This window comes from Acromyrmex echinatior, chromosome 1 (genome assembly GCF_024713525.1).
Source record: "Acromyrmex echinatior isolate Ae372 chromosome 1, ASM2471352v2, whole genome shotgun sequence".
In the NCBI taxonomy this organism is placed as follows: Eukaryota; Metazoa; Arthropoda; class Insecta; order Hymenoptera; family Formicidae; genus Acromyrmex; species Acromyrmex echinatior.
Genome location: NC_141852.1, coordinates 23,687,775 through 23,713,588, shown reverse-complemented (window position 1 = coordinate 23,713,588; position 25,814 = coordinate 23,687,775). Strand labels below are relative to the sequence as shown.

Genomic DNA, 25,814 nt, shown 5'->3' with positions numbered 1-25,814 from the left:
TTATTATTATTATTATTACATTGTAAGAAATACGTTAAATTTTTTCTAACATTTTTACATTTTACACAATGATTTAGTACCTATGTTCTATTTAAAGCTGTTACTTTATTTCATGAATATAAATCCCGAAAGTGCTATTTACGTATTCCTCGCGGACTATTTCAAGAAGCTGACACGACGTTGCATGACGTTCATACCCAAGGGAAGCATGTGACGTAAAACGCTCTGATTTAAATTTTCCTGTTTCCATTTCACCGAAGCCAGAGATGTGAGTTTACACCTTTTTTGCGTTTTGCACTTTTAGCTTTAGTTACGCATAAAAACGGATGAAAACATGTGGCGTCTAACCACTTTTCAGTCAAGTATTTCGCTCTTTTATGTTTGCAGATACGATTTTATGAAAAAAAATCAAGTGTAATGTAAAGTGTAATTAAAGCGTAATGAGAAAAAAATTCAAGTGTAATGTAAAGCGTTGCGAATCTAAAAATAAATAAAAATCTCACCTTCTTAAAAAAAAATAACAGATCACTTTACAATAATATTTATACAACGAAATATCTTGTTATATCTTTGGCGTCCCAGTACTAAACACTCAGTTTGCACAAGCCCTGTAAGAAAAGACTTCCCTTTTAATCCCTACGGTAATTAGCCCTTAAAACCGCTAAGTACGGCTAATGAAATCTTATCCGCGGTCCGGATGCTCCCAGAGCTGTTTCACGCGCTACGTACTAATTGCGTCGCCGAGAACTTTTTTGTTGGATCAACAAGGTTAAATTTCCTTTGAGAGAACGCATCCAACCCTTCTCCGCTCTCACGCGCCGCGGTAACATGCCATCTTACACGCGGGCAATGTCGTGGAAAAAGTTTATCCAGTATACTGCTCCGGCGATATTTTATACTCGCTGCTTTGTACTCTAAGCAGGTCTGCACGCCTTAAAGCCAGTAGCCCGTAACGGATTACGACGTGTCACGATTTAACACTCTCCACGCCCTTTGTTTCCCACTAGAGGTCCATCCACCGTGTCCGTGACCAGACTCAATGCGATTCGCTGATTTTCAATCTTTCGTCGCCTCGAGAGATCGTGATCGGCGGCAATCAATTGCTCTTGGTTGTAAAGCCTCTTTGCGAGCATATCGCGATGAACTTTGAAGCATTTAAATTGCCTCTAAGACGCAATTTCTTCTTTCGCGATGCGACGGATCTATCATCTGCGCGAGGACCAAAACTTTAGCTTTCTTACTTAATTCCTTGTGATGGATTATTCTCGACGTTATTCTCGTCGTTTATATTTTCCATTTATAAAATAAATTACTTTCACGTCAGAAATTCTCACGGTGGATCTCTTAATTGAGGAACGCGGTTTAACGGATTTCATATTTCAATTTGGAAATATGGAATTTGATTGAAAAAGAGAATTATCGTTTCGCGATCCGTATGAATTTCTCTGACCCATATTCGCGACCGAAGAGATTATATTATCTCAACAGAGCAACGTTTTCTAAGGCAAAATATGATTTTCAAGTATATTAATGCTAATAATAAAAATCGATAGTTATTTCTGGGAATTGTTATTCTTTGTATTATTACAAAAAAAAAACACAGGGAGTAAAAATGTTATTTTTTATTGCAATCTTATTGCTACGTCTCAGATAAGGAGAACAATACCAAACAAATAATGTTAACGATCAGCAGAGATAAGATTTTCTTTTGATTCACATAAAAAAGCAACAGAAGATTTATTTCTATTACATAAGATACAAATAAGATACTTAATACGACGTAAAGTAAAATTATAGAGGAGAGTGGAAAAACTGCAACAAGGAAACTGCTAAGAGAAAAGTTAAATAAAGGTTGACGATTATTTATGTCTTTTTTATTATATGATTTCAATTTTAAATTATTTATTTATTCAAAAGATATTCCAATTATTTGATTTTAAACTACAATAATTAACATCCATATACTATTAATTGTAATCATAATTTTAAACAATAAACAAAATCCTTGCTGTCTCTCGCCACGCGGACAATACCAAATTGCCTTTTATATTTAAAATTATAATTTATATTAATAATATACACGATACAGTTTTTACATCACGGTACATCAGATTTTCTTAAGAAAAATAATGAGGTACATTTCTTATTGGAAAAAATGAAGATCATGTCTTTCCGCTTTGAAATGCGCGGATTGAAATCGCAAATAAAACCTGTGCTTGAGCTAAAATCAATATGATGTCAAAAAGAAGTTTTCATCTTAATACGAAACAAAACGGGCATTTAGTTCCTTTGAAAGCGGTTCATAAATAGATTATTATCCCGAAAACGAAAACTAACGTTAAGACATCGTGCACTTAGGAGAACTCCGCTCTGCTAAAACCACTCGATAAAACTTATCGGATATTTTCGGCAATGCTCTTCGCGCTATACCTATTCGTAACGCGATTTCGGGATAAAACGTGAGTTTATGTGAAGCACGTAAGTGGGTCGGCGTCCGTCCTGCGACTCGCGTACGGATGGCGGCTCAATTTTTAATGATCGATCGATAAATTAGGAATTTAATGTTGGTCATTTCAGACGGATTTTCCATCACACGGATTACGGAAGCGTATCCGATATAGAAGCACGATTAGAAAGCTGGTAAATGCGCGATAAAGAAGCGTTTTATTTCTTAGCGGAGAAATTACGCGATATTGCCTCGATGCCTGAGAGGAACAGAACTCTCACTCGGTACAAGTTATTAAACGATCTCAACAACGCTACTTCACGATGGCCTTAGAACTCATAAAGCAAAGCTCCCGCTTCGTCGCTGGTGTATCACGACTTCTCTTTATAGCCACGTAAGTTTATTTCTACATTGCTGTTATCGAACGAGATAATTCCTGCTGCACAACGTAAACAAAACCGTGATTGCACGTTTTTAAACGTTATCTGATTAACGAAGATTACGAAAGAAATCAGGTAAAAATATTTTATAATCGAAGAAGTTTATTATCATTGAAAAAATTCTTTCTTTTATAAATAGAATAGAATCACGGTTACTATCTTCCTACCAAAGATCTCACTATCTTGATTAATCGATTACTGTAAAAATTATTATATCTTGCAATACGTTCTCTAAAAAAAGAAGATTGTCGAGATTTTCATTTTTTATACAATTTTAATAAGCAATTGATTTCCGGCAAGATAGTCTATCTCCGATAAAAAGCAACTATGAATTTGACATTACAAAGGAAACGAATTAATGGAGATTTCGAATACAGAAACAGTAGCTGATAGAATAATAAAACAGTTAAAAGAAAACGATCATCTCAATCTTGGCGAGAGAAAATTGTGAAATCCATTTCGACGTGAAAAATCAATTTCTAAGTTAATATCCATTATAAACGAAAAAATTTTACGAAATTGATTGTTTCCTGTAATTTCACTTTCGGGAAGCATAGGAAATAATATTCTTTACATTGTCATCATGTCAAGCTGTAAATCTACAATTTGTAACTAAGCATTTTTCTTCACTTATTTTTTAATCAATGACAAGTCCCTCTCAAGAAACAGATCGTAAAGTTCAATGCGTTTGTCGAACAGCACAATATTGTTTCTTTACGATCGGAATCATAAATCGCTGCTTATAACGTGCAGCTTTGTAGTTTCATTCAATACACTGCACGCGAGCGCGTATATCTATATCGCTCAATCGGTCTTATTAAATTCTCAATCTTGGTGCTTTAATCCAAATCCCAGATCTGGACAGCGCGGTGAACAAGAGAAAACCAACGCTTGCAACCATCATCGCGTCCTGATCTCAATTCCCTCCGCGATCTTTCCCGGGAGTTGAAAAGCTCGCGGTATACAAGTACCCGCCTCGCCGCGCCACCGTGACGTCACCTTTTTATTATTCCATGGCGTGTGAGACGAAGCTCGCATAGGGCGTGTCGCGCCATTTGCATTCTCATTACCATCAGCGGTTCTTATTTAAATAGGTGAACAACTGCAAAGCACTCCGGTGGTCGGAGAGCTCGTTAGGCGACCTCACCCAAGTAGGTGAGAGAAGGTGGGTTGCCGTATGCACAGGTACATCCGTTGCAACCTGTGCTCTTCCGATGCACCACTCACCTTTACCCTTTGCAGACCGTGCTGCTCTCAACCCCTCTCTTTAAGACGCAAACTAACGAAGAAAGAAAGAAGAGAAAAAGAGAGAGAGAGAGCCGGATGACTGTAATTTCGCGCAAGGACGCGAATTCTCATAGTCCCCGACCCCGCGCCATGCGGTGAAGAGGTGGAAAGGTAAGGGAGAATCTTTTAAATTCAACGCGGTGCGCTTCATTAGTGGCTGCGGTTTGCTCGACGGCCGCAACGATTTAATCCGAGCTTGCGCGCGGCGTCAAGCCGCGCTGCCATCCCGAGGAAATTCAATTTCGCTACGGCGGTAATGGACCAGAACGTTTCCGACCGGAGAGTCAGGCCGACTCTCGGAAACACCGATCGACTCTCGGTGTAGTCCGCCAAAAGCGGAATCCGTTCGAACGTAACGTGGATTCCGGATGGCGCGACCGTTCACTTCTCGACGCTCGGGGCGTTCGATAGTTAATCGCGTGCGAGAACGACACAAACGACATCGACAAGAATGTCTAGCTGACATGAGTATTCTGGGAAAGTTTCGATGGAAAAGAGCGTCAGGATACAGAAGTGAAATGTCAAATACGAATTCGACACTTCCCCAAATTCAGCACATCTGAAAGTTTAATATTACATAATCGTAACATATACTGAAAAAAAAATGTTTGATATTTGTGACTATAATTGCATTATAAAATAATTACAGTTAGAAATCCCATTTTTGCAGTTATTATTGCTATAACGTTAATGTAATAATAATTACATTTAGTTTTACCAAAAATATATATACGCTTCGCACTGAAAATGATTATAAATTATAATTAAATTATTGTAATTGCAATCATTTTGTCTCTCGATATACGAATCGTATAGCTTCTATTGATTTTCGAAATTGCTCAACAAATTTAGATCTTATCTCAATTAAAATGTTACGATTGGAAATTTCAATTACTGGTCTGAAAATCTTAATGTATTTTTAAATCAAAAAACTCTATATTATAAAGTTGTTTGTTTTTGTATTGACATATATTATGACATTAATGGCACATAACAATAATAAGTTTATTTAGAACGAGTTCGCTTTCGAACTTTGTAAATATACGAGTATATCTTATTATATATACCTTTCATTTAATCTTATTCAAATTCTCCTTTGATTTTGATCCATTTTTCCATTTCCCATTATAAATTTAATTGTTCGAAATATGGTTATCTGTATTTAATTCATCTCTAACTTAATTTAGCACAGGCAAATCAAACGACTAATATGTATCACGCCGAAGTGGCAACTTTAATTATGATATTTGAGCTTTTATACGAATATATGTGTGTGTGTGAATTTCACGAACTGAATTTGTGTTCTTTTACTCTATATAAATATTTTTAGAATAAATAAAATAAAATAATAAAGATACGGAAATATGCATATATAGGAACTTTTTTTTAAAGTTGTTAAAGCTAAATTGCAATAAAAAGTTAACAAAAATACATCATATTGACAAAAATATTTTTAACGTGTGACACGAGAGGGAAATGATTGTGTATACTCGTTTCCAGTAGATTCACAAACCTGCCGAATGTCGCGGCATTACGTAACGCTATGCAAATATTGCGCCAAGTCCTTCGGGAGTAAAATGTCGAGTACACGGAAGATTTCTCGGTTCGGAAACAAGAGCAACGGGCGAAGCCCCGGAAGTTACAACGTGGAACAACTTTCATGCTTGCAAACGACAAAGTTCGACCTTACGATTCGATCCAATATATTACAAAGATATGCGTACTTCTTAGAATTTATAATGATACGTAAGCTCTACCTACTTTCGAAGCAGCGGCAATACAAGCATTTTATTTTGTTTTGTGCTTTTCTTATCTTTTGCTAATTTTTTTTGTAAATTAGGAATTCGTAACTGAACTCTAATCTATTTCCGCATAATGAGATATATTTTACCATCTTTATCACAACTAAACCAAGCACTATTATACGATATTATGACGGATTTTTTTTCGTCGTGATATCATATAACTTCAAAATCAAAAATAAAATCAAAAATAAAATCCTTAAATTAAGTCTCAATTAAATGTTATATGACACGTGTTATAATCTGATTTTAAATAATTATAAAATTATGAATTATAATAAATTTGAAGAAAAATGCATGGAAAAATAAAAAAAACATTCAACGACTTATCATTAAGTATAATTATTAATGTCACTTTTATATCTGTAAAGAATTCAGAATTATTTATCTTATATAAACGCAGGGTTGCCACAGACTCGGAAAACCGGGAAAATCGAGAAAAGTCAGGGAAATTGAAATTGGTCATGGAAAATCAGGAAAAGTCAGGGGAAAATCTAAAAAAGTCTGGGATTTTGAAATTTGCTCACAATTTCCTTAAACTGCTCCTATTCTAGATAATTGTTACAATATTATATCTGATATTTATAGTGAAAATGTTCAAAACTCGCACACTTTAAACGATTTTAATAAAATAATTAAAATTTATATTTTATTCAGTATTTTTTATTTGATCGCCCTTTTTCATAACTATATTCTTTTTTTCAATACTAATTTTTTTTGCTTGAATTTGCATCAAAAATTTAGTGTGCTACTAATCTTTTTTAATAATACAAGCTAGCTTTCTTACAATTCTTGACTTTAAATGTGTTAAAATTTACATATTTTATATTGGAAAATTTTCCATTTTCATCTGGAAAACCTGGAAAAGTCAAGGAATTTTAAAATTTATTTTCTATGATAATCCTGAAATTAGTTATTATTTTAAGGATAATTTAAGGATAATTTATGACAAAATGCAAATCAAAAACATACAGAAATATGCATGTAAAGAAACTTTTTCTTCAAGTTGATAAAGCTAAATGATAATAAAAAGTTAACAAAAATACATTAACGAAAACATTTTTAACGTATGACGCAAGAGGGAAATGATTGCGTATACTCATTTCTAGTAGATTCATAAACCTCACAGCTGTTCTACATGTGTATTTATAAATTTTTTTATTGTTCGCGCGTTATAATTAACGTTAATCTTTCAACGTCAACATATATTAATATTAATATTTCAGCGTCAGCAGTATATTCTTAAACCAAGTAGGTAATTCTTGACTCTACAATTTGATTACTTCCTCGTTGTAATTTTTTAAAATTTTGTTTAAACAATAGAGAACCAGATGTAGCTTAATATAATTCAACCATGTAATGTAAACTACATAATTAGCCTGTCACCTAATTAGGATAAAATTTAATTAACTGCTTTAATTCCAAGTAGAAATAATGAATCGCGTATCTCTCGCGAAAGTATAGTGAATTAATTAATAGGGATGCGAACAAGAGAATATCTGAAATGATCACTTTGGAATACGGAATTTTACAGGGAGTAAAGAGAAGAAAGGGTTGAAGGGAAGAGCCCAAGTAGGAACTCGTGATAAGCACGAACGGATTAAAAAATAAAATCTCCGCGTAGGAGTCGCGAGGGCATATTGATTTTTCTACTACAGCGCTGCAGCCAATGACCTAACGTTACCCCCAGTTGCAAGCACAGCCCTAACAAAGTTATCCGAAGAATGACGTGCCGTACAAGGTGTAGCACCACGGAAATCGGCGTCCATTTACCACTTCGTATTCTCGATCATATCCCCACACGTGACTCCCTCGACTGCCCCAACGTCGCGACCTGGGCACCGTCTTAAGACACCATCTGGCAACCGCCCAATCCGGTCATATTTTTCCGATCGTAACGGGTCACGCGGGTATGTGACAGCATCCCCAAGCTACGTTGATTTACTGCGAGCATTAAATTACGACCGTCGGTCGACTGATCTTCAGGATCGGTATCTTTTGAACGAGACACACCGAGACCAGGAGCTCAGTGACCAACGATGCTGTTGACTTTGCTCTCTTTCTCTCTTTCTCTCTTTCTCTCTCCTTCTTTATATTTCCTTTTTTTAGTACGTTATCCATCGGCTTTTCAGTCCCGTGGGATTGAACCTTGTCCTGTTGAAAATTGAGGTTCGTCCAGAAAGTATATGTATGTATACACGTTTCAGTTCGTCGAAAACAGGACAACCATATTTTTCTGTAGCCGAACCATAGACAAGCAATGGCAATTGCTGAAAAGAAAATACGTGGAGTTCGGATTCAAGATCTCTCTTATTACTGTAACCAAGAAAGAAAGATAAATTTGTGTACTTAACGAATTAAAAGGAACGATTTCTTCTGAAAAAAAAAAACAGTTTAAATATTATAGTTTTTCAATACAGGAAACGGTACATCAGGTCAAACATTTTGAGATTATAAGTAGATTATAGATTTTTTTTACATACTCGAGTATATATAAGCTAATCTATGATTGATATAATAAAAGCCATTAAAGATATTAAGATCCAGTAACAGAATGTGTAAAATTCTTTTGTTTTATAATTTTCTTCTTTTTATTCTTAAATATTTTACAGTTTTCTATTAAGAATCATTCAGAATATCTCGATATTAAGTCCGATAGAGTCTAAAGCTGAAGTTTCATTTATGTCGATGGCAAATCAGATAAAAATGGTATTATTCAACCCGTGAAGCATTTCTAAGCACTCTTGATATCTCAAGAGCTTTTATATGTGAACGATGTATCCGAGCGTGTATTTGCGATGACGATAGCGAGCTTCGTCTCGTGTTCACGTCCAATTTCATTCCAACGATGTCTCTCATTGTTCGCAGAAGCCGCGGCGGTGCGAAGAACCGAGTGTCGGCGTGAGAAACGATGAACGAATCGGGACGAGCCGAGAACGAAGCGGTGCGATAATAATAATATGTGGACGACGCGGCCACGAACTAGGCGAAAGTGGCGACAACCGTCGACCCCGTCGTGCAGAGAACGTGACGATCGACGGTGGAATCACCGTCGGGACGGCTTCCGTATCATCTACTCGGTGATCCTGGCGGCCTGCATGGCGACGCAGGAAGCGAGGGGTGCTAAGTGTCCACCACCGGACACAATACCCGGATGCCCGTGTTACAACTTCGAAAACGGCGGTCTGTTCCTGGAGTGCGCAGGTGCCACCGAGGAGTCCCTCAGGAACGCTTTGTCCGGCGTGATACATGCCGCCGGCGAGGAAGGTAAACCGTCCACGATACAACACGCAAAAAGCGGGGATCAGGGAGAACACGTATTTCGCTCGCATACATAAGTAGAAACAGCCACTGTATAGCGATACGTACCTACGTAAAACGATGGTAACGTTATACTGGCGGGAACAGCTGTGGCACAAAATAAAAAAAAACGGAAAAACTCAAGAGACCGTTTTAGTATCTGCAAATAATTAATAAGCTATATATCTTTTCTTTTTTTTTTGTTTTCTTAGCTGTCAGTTTTCAAATGTCAAACAGCTTGACATTTAAATCTACTATAGTACTAGATACATCTTATAATACTAGAAATATCTTAAAATAACATATTTGATTTATCAAACTTATTTGGTTTATTAATTACTTTAAATTATTTAAATTATTTAGTTTAATTTTATTTAATTTTTCTTACCTAATAGAAAATATTTTAAATTAGTCCTATATTTAAGAAGATAACGCAATTTATTAATACTCGTTCTTCTTTAATCTTATATATTTTCATATAAAAGAAAGGCTTCTGAAACTATTTATTTAAATTCTGTGCTACTTGTGTTACATTTTATATTTCGCAGATTTCCGGTTTTTAATAATAAAAATTCTCACAACATGTATATTTATTCAAAACATGATTTGTCCTTTTATTTGTACTTATCGGTATTCGATAAAATATTTTACAAATATCCGGTAAAAAATACCAAAAATGGAAAAAAGAATTTAACATTGCATCTCGTAATTGTAACTTGCAAAGCGTGTCAGTGACTTTGACTGAAATATCTCGGAATTGTTTTAGGGGCGCTCGTTCAATCATTGAGCGTATACGAATTGGATCGGAAAGTAGAGGAACTTCGGTCCGCCGCTTTCCCGGCAGGCTCGCAAATTAGGCATCTGCAAATATCGCATTCCGCGATCCGCGAAATAAGCGAGGATGCTTTTACGCGACTCAGTAAAAGCCTGGAATCCTTGGCACTCGTATCCGGTCGACTACCTCACGTACCTCAAAAGGCTATGGCTTCGCTGAGCCTACTCAAAGCGTTGGACCTGGAGGCCAACCTCGTTTACGAGCTGCCTAGCTTCAGTTTCTTTGGACTCGCATTAATTAAACTGAACCTGAAGGGTAATCAAATCATGAAAATTTCGGAGTACGCCTTTGCCGGACTCGAGGGCACTTTAAAGGATCTGGATCTAGCGGAGAACAAGATCAGAGTATTCCCCATGACATCCTTAAGAAGATTAGAACATCTCACGTCCTTGAGGCTTGCTTGGAACGAGATATCCCAGCTCCCGGAGGACGGCTATTCTAGACTGGACGCCTTAAACTTCCTCGATCTCAGTAGCAACAATTTCAAGGACATTCCGCTCAATTGCTTTCGCTGCTGTCCGTCCCTAAAGACCCTCTCGCTTTATTACAACGCGGTCGAGTCGGTTGACAAGGATGCCTTTATATCATTGATCGATCTCGAGTCGATAGACCTTAGCCACAACAAGATCGTGTTTCTTGACGTAGCCACCTTCCGTGCCAATCAAAAGCTCAGGTCGATCGATCTCAGCCACAATCACATACACTATATCCGGGGCGTGTTCTCGAGGCTGCCCGAGTTGAAGGAGCTCTTCCTGGCGGAGAATAACATTCTCGAAATACCGGCGGAAACATTCGCCGGTAGCACGAGCCTTTCGGTCGTATACCTCCAACAAAACGCCATCAGAAGGATCGATGCGCGCGGCCTGGCGACTCTCGGTCAATTAGCACAGCTACATTTAAGCGGAAATTACATCGAGAAAGTGCCGCGTGATTTTCTCGAGCACTGTGAAAACCTCTCGACTCTGTCATTAGACGGTAATAACATCCGCGAGCTTGAAGTGGGCACGTTTGCCAAGGCGAAGCAGCTGCGCGAGCTCCGGCTACAGGATAATCAGATCACCGAGGTGAAACGTGGCGTGTTCGCACCGTTGCCGTCGCTCCTTGAGTTACATTTGCAAAACAACGCCATCACGGACATGGAAACCGGCGCGCTGAGATCCCTACACAGTCTGCAACATGTGAATCTGCAGGGTAATCTTCTAGCGGTGCTCGGTGATGTGTTCCAAGTGTCGAACGACGTCGGTCAAAGCGAAAACAGCGGTAGCTCTTTGGTTTCCATTCAGCTAGACAACAATGGACTCGGCGTCCTACACAATGACTCATTAAGGGGCCAGGCCTCGGTTAGGATCATGTGGCTCGGACATAATAGGTTGACTCGTCTTCAAGCTCCATTGTTCCGAGACCTGTTGCTGGTTGAACGTCTGTATCTCACGAATAATTCTATCTCGCGGATAGAAGACACCGCTTTCAAACCAATGCAAGCACTTAAATTCCTGGAGCTCAGTATGAACCGATTAAGCCACGTGACCGTAAAGACATTTTCGGAGCTCCACGAGCTAGAAGAGCTCTATCTACAGGACAACGGTTTACGCCGTTTAGATCCTTACGCCTTGACAGCCCTCAAAAGACTGCGCATCCTCGATCTGGCTAACAATCACTTGAACGTATTACACGATAAGATCTTTCAGGAGGGATTGCCGATCAGAACACTCAACTTGAAAAATTGCACTGTCAGCGTGATCGAGAACGGTGCCTTTCGCGGACTAAACAATCTCTACGAATTAAATCTCGAGCACAATCATTTCACTGCCACGGCATTAGACCGCCTAGATATACCAGGATTAAGAGTTTTAAGAATATCGTACAACAACTTCAGTCAAATTAATGCGAACTCCTTGGACGGTTTGCCATCTCTTCAACATCTGGCGATGGACTCGTCGCAAATCTACAGAATGCCGGCCGAAATATTTTCGAAGAATAAGAATCTGGGGAAACTATTGCTCAGCAACAATTTACTCAGGGTACTGCCAGCAACACTGTTTCTAGGACTCGAAGCTCTCAAGGAGGTCAAGCTTGATGGCAACAGGTTCCAAGAGGTTCCGTACGATGTGTTCGCGAACGCCACCACGATAGAATTCCTCTCTCTGGCCAATAACGTTCTTCACCGCGTGGATATGTCGCGATTAAACGGATTGATCAGTTTACGGGAACTCGACCTACGCGGCAATAACATTGCGTCTCTCATCGGTTTCGCCTCTGTCAATTTCTCCCGCCTGATATCCGTGGATCTGAGTCATAATCACTTAACGGCTCTTCCGGCAAATTTCTTCGCTCGCTCGAATATGCTGCGAAAGATCGAGCTCGCAGCTAATAAGTTTCGGCAAATACCTGCCGTTGCACTCTCGGCGCAAAATATACCCGGTCTAACTTGGCTGAACGTCACGGCTAATCCCCTCGTGAGAATACACGAGATCAGCTCAGAGGCGAAGTATCCGGCTCTTCAGGAAATTCACATCTCCGGGACGAACTTAACAATAGTTACTAGCCAAGACTTCGAGGCGTTTCCCGCGTTGATGCACCTCTTTATGGGTAGTAATATGATATCCAGAGTGTCGCCCAGTGCATTTCGCAGCCTCTCGAATTTACTTACCTTGGATCTTAGTATCAATGAACTGGAGTTATTACCGCAAGAAAGATTGAAGGGGTTGGAACACCTCAGACTGCTGAATCTCACGCACAATCGTTTAAAAGAGCTTGAGGACTTCCCGCCTGACCTTAAAGCTTTGCAGGTGCTCGATCTTTCGTACAATCAGATAAGCGGAGTGGGAAAGGGCACGTTCCAGCATTTGGAGAATTTAGCTGAACTACATCTCTACGGCAACTGGATATCGTCGATCTCTCCAGACGCGTTCAAGCCGCTGAAGAAGCTCAGGATTTTAGATCTAAGTAGAAACTACTTAGCGAACTTACCGCTGAATGCCTTTCGACCACTTGAAACGCAAATACGGAGTTTACGGGCCGAGGGTAAGTACAATTTATTATTGTATTCATATGTGTTTCGATTTCACTAGATTACGCATTTATATTGAGAGTTTATTCGCTTACGATTTAAGAAATTACGAAAATAATTATATAAAAAGAAACCGCGTGACATGATGTCTTTATTATAATCTATTTAAATTTTTATAAGATGAACTATATTATCTTTTCAATTCTCATTTTTTTAAGAGATAGATAAAAACAAAAAAATCAATTGAACGAACAAAATAAAAGTGAAAAACATATAATTTATTAACGTGTGCTCTTAAAATATCTTAAAATATATATATATAATAGAACATACTAACATATTAATAACAAAACACAGAGAAGTATTTTCCTCTAATTTTGACAAATTTTAATATGTTATCTAGGCTGAAATAAGGAGCACGTATTTTTTTATATGTACATATATGCACTTTTAGAGAATGAAATAGGAACTTCTTTGACAAAACTCGATTATTTTTAAGCAAAAATTGACACTAAAAAATGAAAAAATTTTTGAAATAAAAATTAAGTGGTTTTGAAAATACTTTATAATAGGTGTTGGAATTAATTCGTAGCGTTTTTTAATGAAAGAATGTTATTTATTTCACATGAGCATTAAAAAATACATTAATGAAAGTACTTCCCATCACTTGTAAAACGCTACGAATTAATTCCAACACCTAATAATATATATGTATAATAATAATAAAAAAACTTTTTAATTTTTATTTTTTATAATAAACAAAAATTTTTTTTATTTAAAAGGATTTTTTTCACCTCTTATAATTTTGTCAATTATTCTCTTTGAACAAAAAACTAATCAATTTAGTATTTCACCTCCTAAAAGTGCATATGACTCTACTCGTATAAAAAAATTTATATTTCTAAAAGCTCATCAAAATAGAAAGAGAACGTTTCCCTGTGTTTTCTTGCAAGTTATCTTCTTTTCTTAGAGCCACATCCTATAATCATTTCCTATATAAAGTATTTGTACGTTTTGAAAGTTACTCGGTCGTTTATTGCATGAAAAAATTCTCTTACTTTTAACGATATTACTTGCACGTATAATATAAGCACACGTGACGCCATTCACACGGATCGTATCGCGTTACGTTCGACAATAGCAATCTCAGCCGGTGAGATGATTGGTCGCATGCGAAACTCACTACCGGTATATCTTCGCATGCGAGCAAATTCGACTCATAGTCGAAAATAGCCCCGCCGGGTAGTTACACTCGGAACTCCTCGACGTCGAGTGAACGATATGAACACAGAGCACACAATCACGAGTAACGTTACAAAACATCATGTGCTATTCAGCCGCGGGGAATGGCTATAGAGTCATGGTAATTCAGGTTGCCGTAACTGTCGTAGTGCTTACGATAAATTCAAATACTCCAAGATTTCGTAATTTGCAAGATTTTCATGGTGATCATGACGTCGTAGCGTAGATAAAACTTTTCAAAGACCACCGAAACGAATGCCCGATAGACCTATAAAACGTTGAGATCAGACTCTTTCATAAGATAATCACAGACATTAAAATCCGCGCAGAGAATCCACTGCACTGCGACTGCGAGTCCCAGGAGCTTTGGGAATGGCTGCGCGACCACCAGAAGCTGGTCGGCGGAGGGATGAACCGAAATCGCGGGGGTGGACTAAGAATGAACGATGTGGACGGTGGTTTGTTGAGATGCGAGCAACCGCCAGAGCTGCGCGGACTGGTCTTCCTGGATTTGGACCCACACGCCTTCTGCACCGCGCCCCTAGTCCTGAAATTAGCTATTCAGGACATCCAGCCCTTCTCCGTCCTGGTATCATGGCAGAGCAGGAATCATTCTGGTCTGCGTGGTTATCAGGTGGCCTATCACGCCCTGGATAAACTTGACGAGGTACCGAAAAACAGACACTCTCATTGTGTATAGCGCACATGGCGATGTCGTCACTAAAAAGCGAGCACGGGTACAACACGAAGCATAAATCGAACTGGTGGAGCGGATAAAATGTAAAGTGTAAACGGCGTTTGATTCAATCGATATAGCCGAGTACCTCGCTGTCTATCCTTCTCTTTCTCTCTCGACGAAGCTGTAGCTCATCCTTCACAAAAACGTGCCGTCACATCCGACACTGTCCTCGCTGATCGATCGGTGGAAGCGCGCAAAAAAGCGACGCGGCGTTTCGCCAGATTAAGTATTTTCGTCACTCTGAAAGAAATCGAATTTATCCATTTTTAGTAATTACAGCAGGATAATGGCGGTATGCTCATCGCTATGCACTTATTCCATAAGCGAGAATTTTGCGTCACGTTATTTCAGTGACAGAAAAAAGGAAATTTTTTGTATAATCTGGCCACACACACACACACACACACATACATATTTTTGTATTTATATACTTATCTATATGTATATATTTGTATACAAATACAAATTAAATAAGTACAAATATATATATATATATATATAAACACACACATATTTTATATATATATATATATATATATATATATACTTGTATATACATACATATATGTATATACGATATTGTATATTTCTTTACTTATTTGATTTATTCATATAGCGGTCTAGTGCAATTTATTATTGAAAATCATTAATATTTACTATAAAAAAAATATATTTTATAGAAATATATATATTTTATTGGTTCATTAACTTTTAATGAAATATTATTGAAATCAATAATGTCATTAAGAGCTTCGACCGGTTCTTTATTTATTTGATTTATTAATACTTCTGTTCTTAGTTAATAAAAAATAAATAAAGAGCTACAGAACACACACAAAAATTTTTTTATATATATTTGTAAAAATTGAATTTTTTATACACTTTAATATGTCACTTTCTTCTAAATTTATTCAAAGTCCTCGAAAATGTAAGCGTCACTTTTATCGCTCTAAATTCTAGGTACGTGCCAAAATACTCGAGCCAAACGCGCGCTCAGTGAAACTGTCGAAACTGTTGCCGAGCACCCGCTACCTGATCTGTGTATTCGGCCTTGGTAATTGGATGACGTCACGGATGGAGGATAGCCCGATGGAGCAGCTCAATTTCACGCAGGTCGAAATACTCGCGTCCACACCGAGCTCACAAATGACTGATTCCTCGACCAGCCGCTGCACCGAAGTGAAGACATTGGACGCGCCAGACGCAATAATTAGCAGCGATGGCTCGGCCATGGGCGACGTTGGTAGTGTCAGCAACTTCTTGACGAGACGATTAGGCCTGATAGTAGGCTGTTGCATGGGCTTCATTGTTTTCCTCCTGCTGGTATCTGTCTTGGGATACCTCAAGGTGAAAAAGCAACGGGAGGCAGTCAAGAGGGAACAGCAACCGATACCGCCGGAGTACATATCGTACAGACACTTCAGCATACAGAGTGGCGAAACCGGCCACACCGCTGCCAGGCAAACCAGCCAGGACGGTCAGCACACGAACTTCATCAACAACACTACGCTGAATGTATGAGAAAAGCCGCGGAACTCCCGACTCGTGGAGGTTTCGAACGTGTAAGCAAAGCTCGAGCAATCCGAGCATGTTAACTGGTTCGAAGGCCTCCCCGACTCGTGGAAGTTTCGAGTTCACGCACCAGAGAGCCTCAAACGGACAATGTCGAATTTTCGGCACGATCGCCGAACTGTCTTATAAACTAATAAACTGTCGCAATTAGCAGTGCTGTGCGCTCAAGTGATAAGCGCTGAAAGTGCTATAATTGACTCGATGAATGCTCGATGAAGAGCGTTATTTTCGAGAAGTATCACTACCAAAAAACTGGCCATGCCAGATCTCCGCGTTAATGGCAACGAAGAGTTCAAGCGAGTGAGTATGTGTGTACGTGAGTGAATGCACGAGCAAATGGGAATCTTTATTAAAGTAACAGAGAATTTTATAAAAGATTTTCTACGAGTCTGAATTCGGTTCCAAGTAGCTTTAATCACTTCACGTGGCATCGTATCGAACGAGCGCGTTCGAGCGGATGAACGTCTCGTAAGAATTGTACAGAACAGAAAATTGATTTCGATAATGTACGAGCGACGTTGACTACACGTGCAGTTCTCATATACTCTTAAAAAATCTTATAAGTTTTGAACAAGACAAAAAATATCGTACTCTCTAATCTTTGCGATGAAGAAAATTTTTTAAAAAGTACGTCAAATTTGACCAAACCGCTATCAAATTTTGCTTTAGGTCTTTATTGGATTGAGATCTTCGAAAAGTATTAGTAATGTGAAGTATTTCTCAAATCAATACGCGCGATCTGACAGACGAAAGTCGCGTCATATATGTACATACATAAGAACATAAAATATATCGACATCAGGCAGATACATGAAGCTATCCTGAACATAATGAGTGTCATTTTATCCGCAAGAAATCGATCGAATTCGCGGACGGCGAACAGTGCTTTAGAGAAGCAATTAGAGAAGGAGGAAACGGTTCTCTTTACAATATATAAAACTTAAAACACAATTCCAAATCACAAACGATAGAAAACAGAGAACAACAGATTTCAATCAAAATTGTGTATACCAGAATTATACAGCACAATTTCTGTTAGGTGGAAAAATATCATTCTCTGTTCCTATTGCCTGTGCTTTTCAATTGTATCTCAAGCTTAACGTTCAGTCTTCTTCAAGAAATATGAAATTTTGAGGAGTGTATGAAACACGATCTCGAAATTCGCGCGTGCTTCCTGACAGCTATAAATGACAACGGGGGGAAATAGACGGTAGATGAACTTTTGCTTCCGTGTAACACACGACACGCATTTGCTGAACGATTTACGACTAAACACTGCGTTATTACGTACCGCCCCCAGGGCCGCCGCACGCGAATGAGATCGGACGGGTGTGAAGTGGCTATTGTGTTTTCTTAATGGCTCGGCAAACCGCGCGGTTTAGAACGTCACACGCGCGCCGATCTCGCGAAATGGCGCACCATTTTGCGGTGAACGCCCGCGGTACGACGGTACCATCAATTTCCGATTGGGCCGCGTGCAGATCATCAGAGCGACGGAACGAGGAGGGGAAAAATTGCTCATCCCTGCGAACGATCGATTGTGCGGATTTCAGATCCTCTGGCGATGAGAGGGTAACAGTTGTAAAAAAAAAAAAAAGAAAAGTGTAAATTTAAAAGAAGCTATATTCCAGGTAGCAAGTCAAAGTCATTTTGACGATATTTTGACGTCATAAATGTTATGTAACGAAAATGGCAACAATAACATCTGCTTGCTACTTGGCATTCTACGTCCGATTAGCGTTCCAGCACGAGTTTGTAAAGTAAGATACGAGATTCGATAGTTGGATGCTTCCTATTTAATGACTCGAGTCAACACAAATATCATTCTATTTTTCTTATTATTTGTGAATAACAAAAAAAATAGAACGATACTTGTATCACCAAATGGAAAGCATCAAATAAACATTTCTTTCAGAGAACATCAAGATATGAATAATTTTTTTATTGTACCTATTTGTCGCACGCGTATAAATTCTTTCAACTCGAAAATAAATGATGTACTCTGTTTATTAGTCAAAAAATATGATATTCTGCTAAAGTCTGTAGACGATTAATAAAGACGCGCAGATAGGTCAAATATTAAAATTACACACGAATCTATTTTAAATTTTTGTGTATCCCTTCTAGGTCAAATATTTGTGTCTGAACGCTAGCAACTATCGGAGAATCGGCGATTAAGGTGACGTTCTGAGGGTCATGTTTAGAATCTATAAATATAACGTGAAACGATTGTATATAGATACACAGTATCGGGCAATTATGTATTCAATGGCTAAGGATGTCGATATCACCGAAGGTTATTATCATAAAAATTCTGATGATCTCTTAAATAGCGAAGCAACAATAGTAGTTGAATTAGCATCGGCGCGTCCATCCTCGATTTTCAGGAGGCCAACCATCAGAACTTTTCGCAGTATCGATACGCGATGGATCGATGTAACGCATTTTCCATTAGGAATGAATGACGCGCGCGGATGGTGTGTTTTTTTTTTACGGGAGGAGAGGGGATTCAATTTAGATCGACAGATTGACTCGCTCGATATCGCCAATAACCAGAATATAATTACTGCGTCGAGCATTAAAACCGCAAATGCAACGAAATGTCGCGTTTAGTGCACAGGAATTTTTAATATCGACGTGAGTCCCGCGCATTTGCGTTTCGACGGGGCGACGAAATGATTATCGAGGCGATATACGATATCCAGCGAGCTCGTTATGAAAAATCGTTATAAAAATGCAGCGCTGCGAGAAACGTAGCTACTCGACGGACGCGTTCGGCGGTAGTTCGTTATCGCATTACCGGATTGTTCGGGACCGACGAGAAGGACTCCCGTTTTCCCGGCCGTAGGTCGATGAGGAGAGGAGAAGAGAGTCCGGGGAGAGAAGGAGAGCGAATCTCGCGCGGATTGACGAAATCGGCGTAGCGCGAGATCTATCATGGATGTATGCGCGTTCTCGTTACACACTGTGTACTGTAACATATACGTACGTCACTGTAATAAAAATGCAAATTCTTTTGTAATCAGGTGTTTTTCATCTCCCGCGCGGCTGCCGCTGCTGGCGCGAGCGCAAGCGAACGACGACGAGGGACGTGTTAATCCGTCCAGGGCCGATATCGCTGAGATTGAATCATAACTAGCCCAAGTTTTTCTTACCTACGAACTCCCAATATATAAAGGAAGAATAAAAAACCTATACAGAGCGCGATTCTAATTCTCGAGTGTTATCTTTGATATTATTTTATCCTTGTTGTTCATAGAATGTTAAACACAAATAAAATAATGTGAATCATTTGGATGTAGAGGCCCTTTAATTGGCCATAAGAACATGTTCATTTTAATCAAAAGTTTGCGAGAGAAAAAAGATATGTACTATCTCGCTCTGATTAACACGAATTGCTAGAAAATTTTGTATCATCAAAAATGGCCTTCTTATGACCAATCCGTGATTAGTCTACTTGAACGGAAATATAAAGGAGAGAGGTGTCAACTCATCATGTAACTTCGAGCAAGAATTATTCCAGTCAATCATAAATCCTATGCTTTTGAGAAAGAATTACTCCAGTTGATCAGGTAGAGTCACATGACTCTATTGACGCTTCTCTCCTTTAAGTTCTCTTATTATCTCTTAGGGAAAAAGAAATGATACCAGAGTACTTAGAGATCCTCAAGTAAGAAATTAGACACCATATATTTGGTGGTCCATATTTTTCAGGATTTACTTAAAATAGAATGGAATAGATACACTCATCTATCTCTAAGCAGGTCCTGAAAAATATGATGGACTAAATATATGATGCTAGTTTGAGTATCTCTAGCTCGGCAGTTCTCTGTCCTGTCATTTTTCCTCTCACGGATCTTTATCATTCATTGGAAGTCTTTGATTTTGCAGGAGTGTACTCTAAATGCACGATGAGGATTACGTTTCTTTATCACGTTACGTGGTATATAGAGTTCCAATAGTGGCTTACATCGGAAACGGGATTGATTCATAGAATATATTAATTTCAATCGGCGATATCGGCCGATTTAAAGTTCCACCGGATTCTCAATCACACACAGACTCACCGCTATATCGGCGGATATAAATTGACAACTTTTCGGCAGACGGAATACGAATACGAAGCAATCTCTATCACCACCGGGCCTGCCGTCACAAAGAACAGGATGAAGATAATTTATTAACGGTAAGCTGCATGGAATTCTTTATTGCTTTTGTATCAATTTTTCTTGATCGGTGCACTTTCAAAGGATAAGTCAGCGATATGAAAATTTTACAATGTAATGCAAAAACATCTTTTAAAAGGAATTATTTGATCAAGAACGGATAAAATTGTATTGAAAAATCGGTTAAGAAATGAAAGATCTAAATATTATTCTTCTTTATTAATCAAACAAATTTGTATTTATAATCCTAATATATTCTTTACTTTTTTCTATCTATTTTTAAATCATTTTTCTTTAAAATTAAATAAATTTTAACTTTTTGCAGTCTTATATTAAATTGAAGTTGATGTAATGTCTTGCGATAGACTACCGCATAATTTTTCAAACATTCATACGCGATTATAAATTGGAAAATTATGTTTCCATAAATTCCTCCAAATGATATCTAAAAATTCCTCGATTTATGTTAGACGAGATTAGAATGAAATTGAGGATGAGATATTTAATCAAAGCAAATTGCATTTACGAAAAATAGATTGGATTAAAGTTAGGCATACATTTTTCATTGAATTCTGTGTTATTTTATATTATAAACTTACGAACAAATTTTTTTAATTTATCACATAAAACAATGATGCGATTTTTATAGATTATTTTCAGAAAGCCATTTTTTAAAATTGATAAAATCTTTCGGATCACATAATATTTATTTTGTTTGCCTAAAATGGAAAATATATACTTCTTAATAAATATAATTCTTTTTTACTATGAGTCAGCTGCAAAAAATTCATAGATGAGCCGCAGATTGCACATCAACAGATAAAGCTCGACGCAGAAAAAGAGCGTCAAAATGAATGCCAATATTCGAACTCGAAATTCAAATAGCAATAACATCAAACGCCTATCTATATATGTGTCAATAAGAGCGATTATCAATGGCGGCACACCACGGGATTAAGTGCCAAGACATTTCCAAAAATAACGAGGTTTGCAAGAAACCTTGTGGCTCCCGAGAGGCAATCGGAATTCGTAAAATGTGCGGCCTGCTCTCGTTTATTTCGACGTCCGCGCCACCGATGGGAGGCAGTTGCCTCTTTAAACCGGTATCCTACGTCTCGTATAAATTTTCTAGCGTCTCAACGAAACGCTTCCCTTCTGCTTTATCGTATTTCCTTGCAATTAACCCCCTCTTCGCTGTCGCCGCACCCCGCGCGTCCGCCTACCACGTCGACCGTGGATCGCGAAGTAGAAGCGTTCTGCATATTTCATTTGTTCCTGGGCGCACTCCGAGAGGCTGAGCGCGTCCCGGTTTCGTTCTTCCGGAATTGCAAGGGCGGTGACCCGTGGCCAGGAAATTGAAACTCACCGTTAAGAACACGCGTTTGCGACGCCGATGGCGATCCCGGCTGGTCGAGCGTGAGGACGGCGACTGCGCGGAGAAGCATTTACGCGGCAAACATTCCTGAACGATTGTACACTACTACGTCGTCCGTAAAAAGAAAGTAATTATTTCTCGTATAACTGTAATTAATGTGAGCTAATTAATTAACTCGCCGGTAAAACGTGGAAATTCGCAATTAGTTTAGTTGAGCGCGAGAGAGAAAGGGGTGCCCAAGGGGTTTCGGTCAAGCACTGATATTACCTTGGGATCGATCGGTTAAGAAAGCAATCGCATTTATATCGCGTGTAAGTGTCATTGGTTTTTTATTATCGCCGCGGCTATCCTTCCATCGTGTCGAGCGTGGCGGACAAAGATATATTTTTTTTTTTCGTAATTTAACCATTTCTTCGGTACCCGCGTACCTCCTGCTTGTCGCCGGACGTTATTTATCGCTGACAGGATACCCAAAAAGGAACATTAAAACTTAAGCAGGAGTACAGGATGCTTAAAGATTAAGGACCGTGAGTTATCGCACACTCTCGTGCCACCTGTCTGCAAATCGTCGACTGTAAAAAAAGGATGATATGAACTAAAAAAATATTCCCGTGTCGCTATCAATTCTTCTGTGCTTCGTTTAATGAACATTGTCTAAGCAATTTTGCAGACTGGTACAAAATTGCGAAATATAACACTCTCTGTCTTACGTCTTTTTAAATCTCGCCACATTAATTCAATCATACAATATATTTATAACAATGAAAAAGTATTAAAAGGGAGATTACAAAATGATGAAAAAATTTCTACGATTTTCAACAGAATTTGTCTGGGATAAAAATTTTGTGAGATAATATAAATGCGTACGTTATAGTTTCATTTAAATGAATATTTCAAAATTGCTAAAAGTGAGCTTATTATATTCCAAGTTTAATGCATGACATTATCATGCACGTACATTTAACTAAAATTTCGTGCTTTTATTGCATTTTTTATACTGTACTCGATATTCACTACATATTCGATCGCGGGAGGAAAATACGTTATTTATTTGTACATTGTTTATCATTTATTAATTATTATTTATTCGTTGTACACGCAGTCATATACAATTATTTCGTAATTAAAATAATTCGTTCATATTTACTTCATTCAGTTTAACGGGGTTACACACACACACACACACAATAAAAAAGTTAATTGTTTTGCATTTTTAACAGCACATTCTGTGTCCACCTTTCATTACGCGCAATGCTGACATGGTTTATATGGAGAAATTGCAAAATATTCTCACGTTCGTCATGTTAAACAATCAAGTCGCCTTGGCAATCATTAAGGATTTCATTAAGTTTTTAATTATTATCGCGTTCGTAAGCGATGCGGGAAATTACATTGATTAAAGTTAGATATTCATGATATTCCATCTCTAAAATCTGTTTTATCCATTACTTTTTTTGGCACGTATCTATTGTATCGCAAGCGACTCAAGCGTATAATTGTATCGATCGATGCATCCGCCGTCTCGTACATATACGCGCGCACATATACACACGTATGTATCTTCAGAAATCTGAGATTCCTCCGGGGTGCATCCGAAGTGCGAAGAAAAGCGAGCGTTGTTCAGCAATTTCCGAGTAATATTATATCTCCTACACGGTGCATGAGAAATACATTTAATCACTTGATTTTTATCTAGGACGGGAAAAAGATTTATTAGCAAAAGAGAAATGAAAACAAATGAACTTCTTTCGTTTCTGCAAATGCAAAAAATTAAGGATTTAAAGCTTCTGGCTATTCACGACTACTTCTCATTGTCAGATTGCGACGCCGAAGAGAGAGAGCGTGTAATAAAAATTTTTGTAAAATATTACTAATTTCAAATGATATGACTCAAACAGTTAACTAATTAAGTTTTCTTAAGAAAAGGAGACAAATTGTTTTTCAACTTGACAAAAATTATTGATTGATTAAATGATATCAACCAAAAAAAATATATTCTTAACACAATCAATTGTCAAGCGATTGTGATTTTTTTTTCATTTTTATTTCATAGCTTTTAAGAAACCATTTTAAGTTGTGATTTTGATTTATAGATTATTTTATTTTCGGTATAATTCATTTCAATATAATTTATCCGGTTCCCAAGTAATACTCAACGATAATATCGAAATGATCATTTTGACTGAGACTTGATGAAAATTTCATTAATATAATTTACTTGACGTCACTGTGACTTTGCCTATTACTTGAGTTTATTTATTGATTATTTTTATAAGTCTGTTCTATCGATTGGAAGTTTTGTTTTATTTAAAATATTTCTATTCTTTTCTTTTGACTGTCCTGCAAAAATTTTTATTATAAATATTAATATATTGATATTTATTTTCTCGCATTTGACGTCACAATTTGAGATAATTGATGATCGAGTGGCTAGCAGCCTTAACTATTTTAAAGCGAATTATTTTCGATATCTCTATTATATATAAACATTTAATATAAATATTTATCTCCTCCAGACAGAATGTTATAATCCAGACAGCGTGTCCAAAATTGACACATATAATGAGACATCTTCAAGACATCTTTTAAAAAATTCTTATGATACGATGAGATCTTAATGATGTCTCCGAGACATCTTTTATCTCAATTTTGAACATGGTGTTATAACATTCTGTCTGGAAATATCATTATTTATGATTATTCAATCATCATGCAAAATAAAAGTCAATTTCTCTGTAATGAAACTAATCCGTTACAAAGACGAGACTCCTCAGTTTATCTCAGCTTTTTATATTTCGATACAAAGTATTTCGATAACTGACTTATCCAATAAGAAGTTTATCAAAGTTTACGAGAAGTTAGATGAAAAGTAAGTTTTTGTTCATTTATAATGTTGGCGGTACAAAACTTGATAACGCTTTCAAAATTTGGAAAAAAATGAATTATCAGCTTTATCGAAACACACGTGATCCGACGAAATATGGAAAATTGTTAACTATGAGACACGTAATTAAAGAGAATGTTCTCGTACGTGCATAATCTATACCTACCCTTGTCGCAACTTCAATACAGGCAACGCGGATTTCGTCGTGCCCGCGTTATATTATGGGAATAAGTCAAACTGGACGTTTAGTAGCGGTAAAACGCGTTTATTATAAGCTCGAAAGTTCTGCCGCTATAAATCGGTCACGCGTATAAACCTTTGCGCGCGAAAGTTTCGGGCGAAACTTTAGGAAAAAAGTCAAGCGAGAAAGATCCGAAGGGACGTGCAAAAAATAAACGCTACGAAAATTCCATAATAAGGTTAATACGAGATCTGTGTTGCGAGAAGGACGTTCATATTTTCTATCGCACGGGGTAGGTACGAAGTCGAGCACAAGCAAATACTGCACAACTGGGACAGTCGAGATGTTGACGCGACGTTTTTCTGCTTCTCTACGGAAAATCTCGTCTGGCTTATTTGATTACTGAGTCTGTGTGCCTAGAAAAACTTTGTTTGTTTTAGTAGAACTGAATGAAGCAGACGATAATGCCAAGTGTATTTCGACGCGAAATCTAAAAACACTATGCGAAAAGGTGTTTTTCCTATAAAATTCACAC

General features: G+C 37.7%; 1 protein-coding gene across 3 annotated transcripts in view; it reads left to right on the top strand.

Annotated features, from left to right (window-relative positions):
* LOC105152240 (uncharacterized) overlaps positions 1–19,695 on the top strand; it is a 225,325-nt gene extending 205,630 nt beyond the window's left edge. For all 3 annotated transcript variants that reach the window (XM_087413954.1, XM_087413953.1, XM_087413949.1), the window contains 4 exons: positions 8,844–9,242; positions 10,042–13,134; positions 14,692–15,029; positions 16,062–19,695. In XM_087413954.1, the coding sequence (XP_087270080.1) occupies positions 8,936–9,242; positions 10,042–13,134; positions 14,692–15,029; positions 16,062–16,622 (4,299 nt within the window). In that variant the 5' untranslated portion in view covers positions 8,844–8,935 and the 3' untranslated portion in view covers positions 16,623–19,695. The remainder of the gene's footprint in view (positions 1–8,843; positions 9,243–10,041; positions 13,135–14,691; positions 15,030–16,061) is intronic.
* The last annotated feature ends 6,119 nt before the right edge of the window (positions 19,696–25,814 follow it).